The sequence below is a fragment of the Parasteatoda tepidariorum genome, chromosome 9 (genome assembly GCF_982258835.1).
Source record: "Parasteatoda tepidariorum strain Cologne lab strain chromosome 9, Ptep-v5.0, whole genome shotgun sequence".
NCBI lineage: Eukaryota > Metazoa > Arthropoda > Arachnida > Araneae > Theridiidae > Parasteatoda > Parasteatoda tepidariorum.
This window is the reverse complement of record NC_141763.1, coordinates 20,591,831-20,604,269: the sequence shown is the minus strand read 5'-3', so window position 1 is coordinate 20,604,269 and position 12,439 is coordinate 20,591,831. Positions and strand designations below refer to the sequence as shown.

The 12,439-nt window shown below is 29.6% G+C and overlaps 1 protein-coding gene across 1 annotated transcript in view; it reads left to right on the top strand.

Moving 5' to 3' along the window:
• The first annotated feature begins 4,174 nt into the window (after positions 1–4,174).
• Positions 4,175–12,439, top strand: part of LOC107437050 (BLOC-2 complex member HPS3) — a 31,039-nt gene continuing 22,774 nt past the window's right edge. Inside the window, exons 1-3 of the mRNA XM_087150991.1 lie at positions 4,175–4,861; positions 7,596–8,453; positions 10,430–10,764. Of these exons, the coding sequence (XP_087007117.1) occupies positions 4,651–4,861; positions 7,596–8,453; positions 10,430–10,764 (1,404 nt within the window). The 5' untranslated portion in view covers positions 4,175–4,650. The remainder of the gene's footprint in view (positions 4,862–7,595; positions 8,454–10,429; positions 10,765–12,439) is intronic.

Below are 12,439 nucleotides of genomic sequence, written 5' to 3'. Positions count from 1 at the left end.
GTGTGTATATTATTTACTTCCTATTTTGAACAAAAATGTTTCTGTTGATTATCTTTTAATTTCATCTCAAATGCTCCTTTCCTTTATCAAATAAATTAAATTTTTGCAGAAAGTTTTAAACTTTTTTTTTTCCTTAAAAAATTATAATAGAATACTGAAGGTAAGGTGTAAACTTTAAGTAAAAGTAAATCATTTTCGCAACGACACATTATGGGAGGTTAAGGCTCCACAATTTTGTGACCAACAGCTTGATTATTTCAGTGTGGTCAGCACTGTGCACGGGCAGTCTTTACTTCCCAGACAAACTAGTACTCAACAATCTAAAGTTAGACTTTAAGCTTATGCAATAAAAAAAAATTATTTTAATATTTATTGTCAATATTTCTGGTCATGTAAAATTTTACTGTGTACAATGTTATTGTTTTGACCTTCAGCAGCTTTTGTCTGAATCCATTAGTTTAGTAAAACTTAGAAATGTATTTATTCAAAATTTTATTTTATCTTAAAACCATTTATTCAAAAAATTGTTGTTTTAGAAATCCAATGTAGTCCAATAGTTTCTTAATAAAGAAGGTGAAATAACTGTTTAAGCATGACATATTTTACTTCAATACAAATAGATGGTTGACACCTTTGGGTCAGCGTTAATGTTCGACGAAGAGAGATGTTTACTTAAGAAATTAAATTTTTTTAAAGATTGTTTGCTTGAATATTTAAATAAGTGTTACTATCAATTATTACATTATAAGATAATGTCGTTAAGATATATCGTTATTAAAAATATTTTTCTTTTAAAAAATATAATTTGATTGGTTTTGTACTTGAAATAATATCAATAAGAAAACTGAAAGGTTAAATGAGATTTGAATTATAGGTAGGATCTAAATATAATCAGAGATAATAAAAAATGCTGTCTAACTAAAAGTTATAAAAAGTACACATACCTGCTTATAAAAAATACAACTTCACGGAACCTCTTTAACTCTTCTACGGAACCCTAAAATTCCACGGAACAGCTGCTCTGAGGTGTCGTGATAAAATTATCACATTTACTACTGAACAGCTGCCCACCAGCTTGTGTAGGAGTCAGAGAACTGGCCTTGAATCAAAAAGGTTCCTAGTTTGAATCCTGGTCAAGGCATGGGTGTTCTTTCCTTCTCTGTCCTTACTGTGGGGGCAATGTTGGCCCACCTAATTTAGTGTCACTGAAAGAGTGGCCAACAATTCTGTCTCATATGCTTGTATGACGGTAGGTCGTTCTCCAGATGGGCATTGAGGAAAAAAAATTAAGGAACTGCATGGTAAAAAAAGAATTTCATAATGTTAATTTTCTGAGAAGTCATAACCAAAGTGCTAGGAAGGAAATTACCGTGTTTTTTGCTGTTCCCATAAATACCGTAATTATTGCCATATTATGATAGTTGTGACCATAATTAGTTTTAGTGAGGTCCATGTTTCATTCGTTTCGTGGTTCACTTATTTTACAGCATGCAAGCAGAGGTGTGTAGTTCGCAAAATCTCGAAGGTTCTATAACACGAATCTAATAGTTTTACATAAAGAATATATCCTGAAAATATTGACAAAATCAAGAATGTCAAGTATTTAAATGACTTAGTTAATTAAAAAAAAAAAAAATTAAGGCAGTTGTGTACATTTGGGGCAGTCTGAAATCTGATACGAAACAACTGAGCAGTCGTGGGTTCCATTCCAGCTGAATACAGTTTTTAATTTTTATTTCTTAATACTGAAAAATGTTTTTTTTAAATTATACATGTTATTTAATTTAACAATTATTAAAAAAGAACTAGAAGGCCTCGTCCCTTGCTCACTTTACTCATCAACCCCCGTGGTTGCACCTGATTACTCATTATTGAAGGCTTAAGGGAAGAACGGTTTATGTCCTATTTTTACAAAAATTACGATTGGAGTACTATCTGTTACATTTTGAGGATGACTAAATTTAGGGAAATCAATAACATGGAAAATTGGTACCTCCGATTTCATCAGACTTATTACTCAGTAAAGATGGACTATGCTCTGGAAAAGCAGTTCCTGTCTGTGCGAAAATTTGTTCATTTTCTCCTCAGAGAAAGCTATGGGTATAACGTGTTTTACCTCTTGCTCTTCTTAAAAGTTGATAGAAAAAAGATAATTTTGTTAATAAAATATGTAGTTAGCATATTTTTATGCAAGCATAACTTAATGAAAAAAATAGCTGAATTTGATAAATAATTGAAAGTACTTAAAGGAAAATTGTCTTTAGGAATGCATAATATACAACACAATAAGCAGTAATAAATGAAAAGTAATTTTACTTGCTTTAAATATCAAACATCAACTTTATATCATATAATAGTTCTCATTGGAAATAGTTTTTATCTCTCTTCAGTTTTGTATTTTTAAAAATTTTGAAATAAAAAGTTAGCATTTGTATCTGACAACATTTAAATTCTCCCTTATTTTAGATCTTCTTTTATTTTGTGTTATTTTTGACATCAAGTAAAGCGCGAAAATTCTTATAAAATGAAAATTGGAAGAAGTTAAACTTCTTTACAACAATGGATAAATAATTATTAATTAAAGGAAGAAAAAAAAGCACTTTCAAAGAAATTGGAATTTCGAAAAAAGGAAAGAAATTTAATTAAAGCTGTAATTTGAAATGATCCTGTCAGCGCGTCAAATTTCAACTCTGTAGTTGCATTTCAGCAAACGGTACATCGAACAACATTTTTTTACTGCAAGTTTTACTACTAACTAATAATTGGTGTAGTGGTGGCTCAAGGGATAGCCCCCCAATGAGGTGAAGCTGGTTCGAATCCCAGTGCTGATTCCCCACCAGGCTTGCACCGAAAACTATGCTGACGTAAAATATCCTCAGTCGATCATGTGTTAGAGTCTCCTTTTTGTCAGCCTATCCATGGGAAGCTTTCGCGGTTTTCCCCTCCTTGTAACTCAAATCCTCCACGTAGACAAAAATTTCTCCCAATACTTGATCCTGGAATTTCCTTGTCTGCTGGATTGGGCTCAAAATTACAAGACTGCGGAGTTGAACATTGGCGATCGCAACACTCGAATACGCCATCTTGGGAGAGACCGGTTTCATGCCTTTAGCCCTTCCCTCTCCTCCTCTTTTCAGCTGTATAGGAATGTACTACGATATTTTCCCTTTTTATTCAATAAAAATATTTTTTAAAATTTCCGTGATACTTTTCTTTAGAACTATGTTTAATGCAGTTTTCAGTTCCATATAGTTTTCCAACATAAAAAATTCTAATCTATATGAAAATCAAGAGAGAAACTAACGTACTTCCTTCCTCTATGACTTTCCACACGTTAATGGGGAAAGCTACTAAATTTAACCAGTGAACGGCATTTTCTGCGAGCCTGACATCAAGCCACAAATAAACAAACGGAATGTTCGATCTTTTAAATAGCTGCTCGCCAGATCATATTGTATTAAATAGAAAAATTCGTTTTGTAACAATTGATTTTGTTGTTTCATCTAAGTAACTTAATGTTTTTAGTAAACATATTTAAAACTCAGCTTATTAATTAAATTAAAAGTTTTTTTTCTCTTCTGACGACATCAAACCAATTAAACTTAACGGACATCATTCTATAGAATACATATTTTAAAAAAAATCAATGTTTTCAAATCAAATTAAATTAGCGCATGTAAAATATTAAACAGCAACCACTATCTTCCATTAGAATGGGAGTTTGAATCCTGCCGCCCGAAAATACCCGTGTATAAAATGGTGACTGGGTCATGTTAAATCTGTCGGGGTCACAAAGTCCTCCAAGTTCCCATAACAAATCAATACCTCAGTGCACTGATGCAGAAGATCCCTTGTCTTCTGGAATGGATTCAAAATTGCAAGGCTACGGAGTTGAACATTGGTAGACATAAACCCTAAAATCTGGTCGGCTGTTCAACGACGATTAAAAAATAAAATGAAACTAATCATCGAATTTTATTTTCTTGTATTCTTTCGAACTCCTTGCATACCTAGATCTTGCACTAATCAGAGTGTCCATTGTCCATAGTTAAACGACCGAAATAGGTGCAACGTGAATGACACCACACTGTAGAAAATTTAAAGTGCCGTTTACTTTCACGCTTTATTTTTGTATGAGAGAAATTTTTTTTTAGTGCGAACGGTCCTTGCGTTTTTATATTTCAGACCCATTAGTGACATAATCTACTTTCTGTTTCCGTGTTTTCTCTCAAGTTCTTGCTCAAACCATAAATAAATATATTATTTTATATAATAACTTCTTCATAATCATTTATATTAATGAATTTTTTTATTTAAGCAAAGAAATTCTTGTAGTGTACCAAAGCTATCGAGTCATATCTTGGCTGTAATAGTATTATAAATTTTATGTTTTTCGGTAAATATTGCAAAATCTAAAAGTACGAATTGCAAAATATTATAGTCAGTTTGCCTCATCCATAAAAATGATACCTTATTCATGATTACAATAACTAAAATAAAAAGGTCTATTTATTCTGTAAAATAAATTACTGTGCAGCTGTTTCATCATCGATTTTTAAAAATTGTCAAAAGGTTTGGTGTTTCATATGGTAATCAATACTATTTATGACTTGTTGAACGTTCGAAATATTCTCAAAATTAAAATATAAAATGGTACGAGTGGTTTCCTGTCATCATTTTGTTTCTCAAGACGTTTTTCTTTCTGAAAATGAACCAGTAGCATTTTGTGGTGCGCAAGATAAGTTGTTAGTTTCCACTACGCAACATGCCGTCAATATTCATGATTTAGATGCCCGTGGAAATGTACTCCATTCTTTCCCAACTGTTGATATAGTTAAGCAAATATTGTATTGTGAATCAGGTATGTCACCTTCTATTATCAATATAATTAAGTAAATTTTTTTTATTGAGAATTAAACAGTGTTCTTCATTCCTTATTAGTTGATAACATTATATAATAATTTAGGAACTAAAATGTGTGTTCTGTTCTAGGGCTATTTCTGTATCGTGATCTGTCATGCCAACTACAATTTCCAAGGTGCCAAATCTTGCAATTTTTTAAAAAAAAGCATGTAGATGTTTGCTCGAAGGTGGCTACGAGCTATAGTTTTTGAGGGAAGATTTCCGTATTGTGATCTGTGTCAGAATAATCTCGCAATTTCCGGGCAGCGGCCCTCGAGAAATTAAAAAAAAAACATCACAGAAAGGGACCAACTAGAAATGTATAACTCGTAGCCACCCTCGGGCAAACATCTACATGTTTTTTTTTTTTTTTTAAAATTTGCAAGTTTAAAATTTATTTGGCACCTTGGCGATTGAAGTTGGAGCAACAGATCACAATATGGTAACATCCCCCTTTTTTGAATTTGTCCCTTTCTGTGTTGTCTTTTTTAGTTTCTCGGGGATCTGATAAAAAAATTTTGAAGGGCAGTAATATATATCTTTTGCGAATACCTATGCATTGAAAATACTTGTAGATTAGTGATTTTTATGGCTTGTTTCTTACTTTCCTTTAGTGGTATAAAATGATACTAAGATAATAAGCAAAATAAAGCAAAAAATTATGAAATATAGTCAACGTTTTTTTTTTTTTTTTTTTTTTTTTTTTTTTTTTTTTTTTTTTTTTTTGAGGGAGAGAGAAGAATAAAAAAAAAAGAAAAAAATTTGAGTTTAGCTCAACATTCTTGATTGTTATCGAATCTTAAAGCTTTTATTAATGAGAGATAAACCGCCTTTTTTTCGAAAAAAATAGAGGGTAATACCTAATAGTAATTAAGAGGTGTCAATGAAAAGAATTCGATCAGTGTCCACTCTAATCTTCAAGAATAACTCTAATCTTCCTCTGTTTTTTCAAACATATTGTTTGATTCTAATATGCAATTGAAATGATGGTTAACTATTTTGGCCACAAAATAGCACATTTTATCATTAATTGTGAGCATTACATATTCTCAGTAATCTGCTTGATTATCTTTTTTCATGTTATCTGTTGTGTTAATTTTGTAAAAATAAAGTCTAAATCTATTAGGGACGTGTAAATGGACCAATTAAAATGTACTCAGACTAGTACTTTTTGTTACTGGTGCTGTGGACTGGTGGCTGATAACATTCTGCCCCTGAAATGAATCTTTTTCTTCTTTTCAAATCATAGCTTTGTTCTTCTTTAACTATTCCTGAAAAATAGTTTAAGTTGTTACACAAATGGTAGGTGTTTTCTGAAAACCAGTAACATTTTTCTGACAATCAAATTAATCAAGCTTTCATCATTCATATATGAACAATGGTGGCTAATATAGTTTATAGTGGCACCATTGACATAATTTTTCGAGAACACTTCCTTTCAATTTCCTCAAAAAATGTAATTTACAACTGTAGTTTTGATTAATTTGTTCATGGATGGCAGCCTAGAATTTGTTGAACTGAACTAGAAGGAAAAAAAAAGTACGCTTTTTTCCCTTTTTTATTTAAAAAAACAATATATGTTTTCTAAAAGCTTGATTTCATAAAATTGTGATAATGATTTTATTTGCAGAGCATTTTCACATGTTTTTATATTATATATTGGTCCTGTTCTTGCAGATTTGATTTTAAAGGAGGCTAATTTTGTAATCTAGTGGTTTTATTAGTGGTGGAAATTGAACTTTTTTCGTTTTTAATTTATTTAAATAATGTTTTTTGTAAAATTATTATGATTTCATTAAAAAGGAATTAAAATAAAATTTTCTTACATAAAATCGCATGAAAACGGGAATAATCTTGTTTTCTTTTAGGAAAATACCAATAACATGTAGTACTAAAATTCATTGCTTCTTTTTTAAAATTTCAGATGTAAAATCAAACTTGGAGTAAAATAAGAACAATTAGAAATAAATAAAAATGCAAACATTCTCTTTTTTTGATAAAAAGCTTTTGGCATTTGAAAATCCGTTTTTTAATGCATTACATATAATTACCAGTTCTACTCAATTTACCAGCAGACTACTGCATTTTGCCAGTTTCTTCTGGTCTTCAGGCTTAATAAACATTCTCTTGATTTTTGTACTTTTTAAAAAATTTCCTTAAAAAAAAAAAATCCATATATTGAAACAGAATTTTTTCATAATTCATTTCTTGCTTGAATATGTAAATAAGTATCACTATCACATAATGAAGGAAGCTTCATTTATATAATAAGTTTTCAGTTTCAACTCCCATTTTGAACTAATCAAAAAATCTTTTAACTATCAATAATAAATTACTTGTCTATTTAAAACGTTGAGTTCAAACAATGAAAAGGCAATTTGAATATTCAAAGCAATGAGTTAACATAATAAAAAACATTTAAGTTCATTTAATATCAATTATAAATGGAAAATATCACATACCATTTGTAGTTATTAGTGTAATAAAGTTTTTATATTATAATGACAATAAAAATCCCTTTTTGTAAAATATTTTATGCAACAGTTATCATGAAATTTATATTTAATTTCATAAAATTTATATTTTATTTCATAATTTCCTATCCACGTTGGTGGATATGATTAAATATTATCTGGTAATTGTTATTTTGTTGCAAATTTGTTTCTCTTTTATTAATATTGAATTTTTTTTAGGAAATTATGTGGCAACAATTGAAAGTAAAGCATCATGGCAGAGTAATAATGTATCTTATGTTAGAGTTTATTTTAAATGGTGGATTGATGTAAACAGTCAGCCTTTGAGAGTACGAGTAGCCGGATCTACAAGTCTACCCAGTGAGGATCATCCTTCAATGAAAAAGCAATTTGAAATGGTTGAACTGCCATTAGAGAAACCGGCTATATTCATTGCATCTTGCAGCAAAACTTCAGCTCTGGCTGTGAGTTTAGGAAACATAATATCTGTATTTTGTTTCAGCACAAAAATCCACCCAGCATCGAAACAGACGTATCACGATTTCGATCACTTCGTCGACATCACTACTCCTATTTTCGTGAAGCAAGTCACCGTATGCGAGAACTACTTTGCTTGCATGTCTGACAAAGCAGTGGTTGTTTTTAAAGTGTGTGAAAATGATGACGATAACGATTGCTCGGATGCTGTGCATGAAGATAAAAATTCGGAATTAGTCGATGAGAATTTTGTTGAATGGAGATTCGAGTCCTGTACTTACAGTGGCTCTAAAGATAAAGTGTGGGAGAATCATATTAAAGAAAAACTCCATCCAAATTCATTTCCCATCAACATTCACTTACATGCCATCGACAAGGCAAATGAGAACTTCTCTGAAGACCATGAATGTGAGTTCAATGGTCCACTTCTGACCGTAAAAGGGTGTACGGTCGACATCCGGCTGAACTCGAGAACGTTTGAAATGTTCCCAGCGATTTCATCCAATATTTATTCTGTGATTTTATTATTTAGGCAATTTGTTTTCAAAGAAAATGATGGGCCATTAAAATCATTGCAGCTTATACCATTTCATGAGTTGGGTAATATTTTTTTAAGTTATTATAATGAATTTATAATGTTACAATTTTTAATTAATTATGTTAATAAATTTATTAATTATTATTCATAATAATAATTGATAGTAATTAATAGCTACTAATAATCACTAATAGCTTATTACGAATTAGTTATTAGTAATTATTATTTTTAATAATTAATAAATTTATTAATTATTAATAATTTTATTAATAAATAATTAATAATTTTATTAATAAATAATTATTTATATTTATAATATTTTAACATTAAATATATCAGAGATGATTGTGTTCCGGAAAAAATCCGGATTTTTCGTTAACCGCTATTTGGAAATCAAAGGTACAGAATTTTTAAGAAATCTTCCATCACATTTATACATACAAAAAATCTTGTTTATTTTATTTAATATTATTAAAAGTAAAAATTATACTTGTCATCTCTTTCATTTGAAAATATTTTTTCTGGTAGACTAATAAATGTGATTAGAGATAAAAGTAAACTTATGCATAATTATTAATTTAAATTATGCTGCATATAATTTATTAAGAATTTCATGTTGTGAAAAAATATCAATGATTTATTAAATTTATAAAGATATAAATTTCTTTAAATGCATCATTAATGATTTTGCTCAAGAAATTATTAGGATTTTTGAGTTCAGGATTGTTAATAAATCTTAATGTTACTTCACTTTTTCCAGAAAAAAAACTTTTTCTTTAAGATTTAACCCTTGTGAATAAAGGATTTCTGTTACACTATAAAGTAGAAAATCTATAACACTATTCTGTAATCCAGAATTTTCCATAATCGCATTAACTTTGTGGGTGTAAACAATAAAAATTTCAGTTAAGATCTTGTTTCATTACTTATTTAATTATCTGCTAACAGGTTAATTTCAAACATGTAGTGAACTAAAATATTCTTTTATTATTAGTTCTAAGGTTCTAGGAAGCTTTAAATTTTTTTTTTTTCATGAATAATAAATAAATGCATATTAAAATTTTGAAGTGTTTGTATTTCAGAATTTATTTAAAGCCTTTTAAGGTTGATTTGCTCTGGTCTATTACTACCACATTTAGTTGATAAGTTTAAAGATGTAAGAAATGATCTTAATAACTTAAAATTCTAGTAAACACAAAGCTTTCTGTTTCAAAGTTTACATTATAAATATTTTTGACAGTAATTCCCTTTGCTTTAAATAATCAAAAATGTTTTCACTGAATATAAAAATAATATGACATCTTAAAACACTAAACAAATTTTAAAAAAATAACAGTTTACTACAATCCATGACCGGTTTGATGTTTTTGCTTTTACTCATTTCGTAGAATAAATATGTTTTGGCCATTCATGTTTTTTTTCCTTTTTTTTCTGATTTTATATTGTTTTATTTTTAACAATTCCTTTCCTTACATTTTGATGTTTCATAAATATAAACTAGTTTCTAAAAGATTTATAAAATAAAAAAAATTAAAAAAGCTACATATCCAAATGTTACTATACCTAACAAGTCTCCTGCTTTTTAACGAAGTCTCCTGTTTTTTAATGAAGACTCCTGTATTTTGCGACTATCTCATGTTTGTCCGTATATTCTCAAATTTATCCGTATTTGTTGAAGAGATTTAAAAAAGAAAAAAAATTTGTCAATAAAAAAGCTAAAATACTGATGTCTGAAATATTTATCTTATTCCTCAACAGTTGCTATTGCCAGTACTAATGTTGAGTGTTAATAGCTTAAGTAATTATAAGTAATGGTTTAAAAAAAATCTTCTTTAGATTAAGATATATATATATATATTTTACTTCGCTAAATATAAGTGCTTATATTATATTTCCAATTTTGAATTTCTCTTTTTGACTTACATGTTTATGCATGATGTATTAAAACACTTTACTCGTAGCCTAAAAATGTCGATAGTAAAATCACCATTGTTTTATTTCTCCAATGTTTGCATTGATGTGTTTTGACTTCTTACAGAATCTTCCAAAGAGGGTTTTTTCGATCCTTTGAATGCTGCTGCTTCAGAATCTGAAAAGTGCAGTTTCTCTCTCCCTTGGCCAAACATCACATCTGGCCACTCCTCTTTGAAGGCGATGGGTGTTTTCTTTTCAACTTGTCTTGAAGGCTTCCTCTATAACATTACCAAAGAGACACAATTTGTTGATTCGTATGTATATACTTCCACAATGAAAGGTGTTTTCTTGGAAGCTTCTCTACTGCATGCGCTAACAGATACTGGTCTGGAGACGTACACTGTGCACCTACCTCATTCCATCTTAGAACAAGTAGAAAGTGTTGATAATGTTAAAAATGTGAGAATGAATAATTTTGCCTTTTACTACTCTTCATTATACTCTCTACCATTGTTGCATGTAAAGTTATATTGTTATTTCATTTTTATTTTATAACTGTCGTTGAACAGCCGACCGAATTTTCAGTTTACGACTACCAATGTTCATATCATGGTAATTTTGAACCCAATCCAGAAGACAAGGGAACTCTTAGATCAAGTATTGGGAGAAATTTCCCTTTGTAGAGGATTTGTTACATTGTTAAAAAACTAAACTCAGCAGCGCGACAGCCCATAGATGGCCAAGGCCTACTGTGCCCATCTCAGTTTTCTTGACCTTGGGCTCTGGGGTTCAGGAGCAGATGTTTCGGTCAGGTGATCAGCCGAACGCGGAACCCACAGTGTTTAGTTCCCAAGCACGCTTGGTACTCATTTATCGACCCACTGAAGGGATGAAAGGCTGAGTCAACCTTGCCCGGCCTGAGGATCGAACCAGGGATCTGTGGCACGACAGCATGAAGCGCTACCGCTCAGCCACCGGGCGTCTGTTACATTGTTATTGGGCAAAATTAATGGTTCCCACCAGCCACGAAGTGATGAAATAATTGTCTGCCAGTTGACAGCCCACCTCCACTTTTTTTGTCAAAAATGCACCTCATAGACATTTAATTTTTATTTCTTTAATAAATGTACAATTATAAATGTTTTATAATATTCTGAGTCCCACAGTGGACTGATGGTAAAAACGTATTGTAAAAATATTTAATTTGCTGATTTTAAAATCCAACTAAAATATTTGATGTCACACATTTTGTTACTGTGTCCCCTTTTATCATAATTTCCCTAACCTCCTCCAATCTTTACATCATTTTTAAATAGCCCCCAATGAAATTAATTTTAGTTTTATTCAAAGTTTTATTTTGATAAGCTCTGTTATAAGTGTACATTGTGCAAAATAAATAAATAAATAAAATAAAAATGATATACTCGGAACTAATTTTAATTTAATGATCGAATTTTCAGATATACTAAATAACAATCTTAATGATTTGTGAGGCAAATGTGAAACATTCTAATTGATTTATACAAACAATATTTTAGTTAAAGCATACTTTCACTAAGTAAACAAGCATTTTTATTCAACACATTCAGATTTTTGACATGCAAAATAGAGGGTTACTACAAAACCAAAAAATATGGTTTAAATTGGTTCTTTCAGATAATATTGAAAAATGTAAACCCTTTAATTTTAATTTTACTTCTTTAAAAAAGCATATTTCTGATATAATTTAATTAGTAACTTAAGTAACTTGTGCAAATAATTATAAAATACATTTATCCAAAAACAATTTAGGCAAAAAGTAATTTTTATTACTATTCATTTTTTTTAATCATTTTCTTTAATGGGAAGAAAAAATCATTTGAACTGTTAGGTATGCCAATTTTTGCATCATTTTAAACTATGTAATCAGTTTTGTAGTTTTTAAAATCTATAGATTAGTTCTTGATAAAGAAGTTTTTGCAATGTAAAAATTTAAAAATATGGCTTAAATAGAAATACAAAATTAGAAAATTAAAATTAAAAAATAGATAGAAAATATGTTTTAAACGAAAACTAACTATATCTTGAAAGTGCTACTTTTCCTTTTAAAATTTGTCTTCACAGAATTTAAACGAAAATCCATGTGTTGATGTAG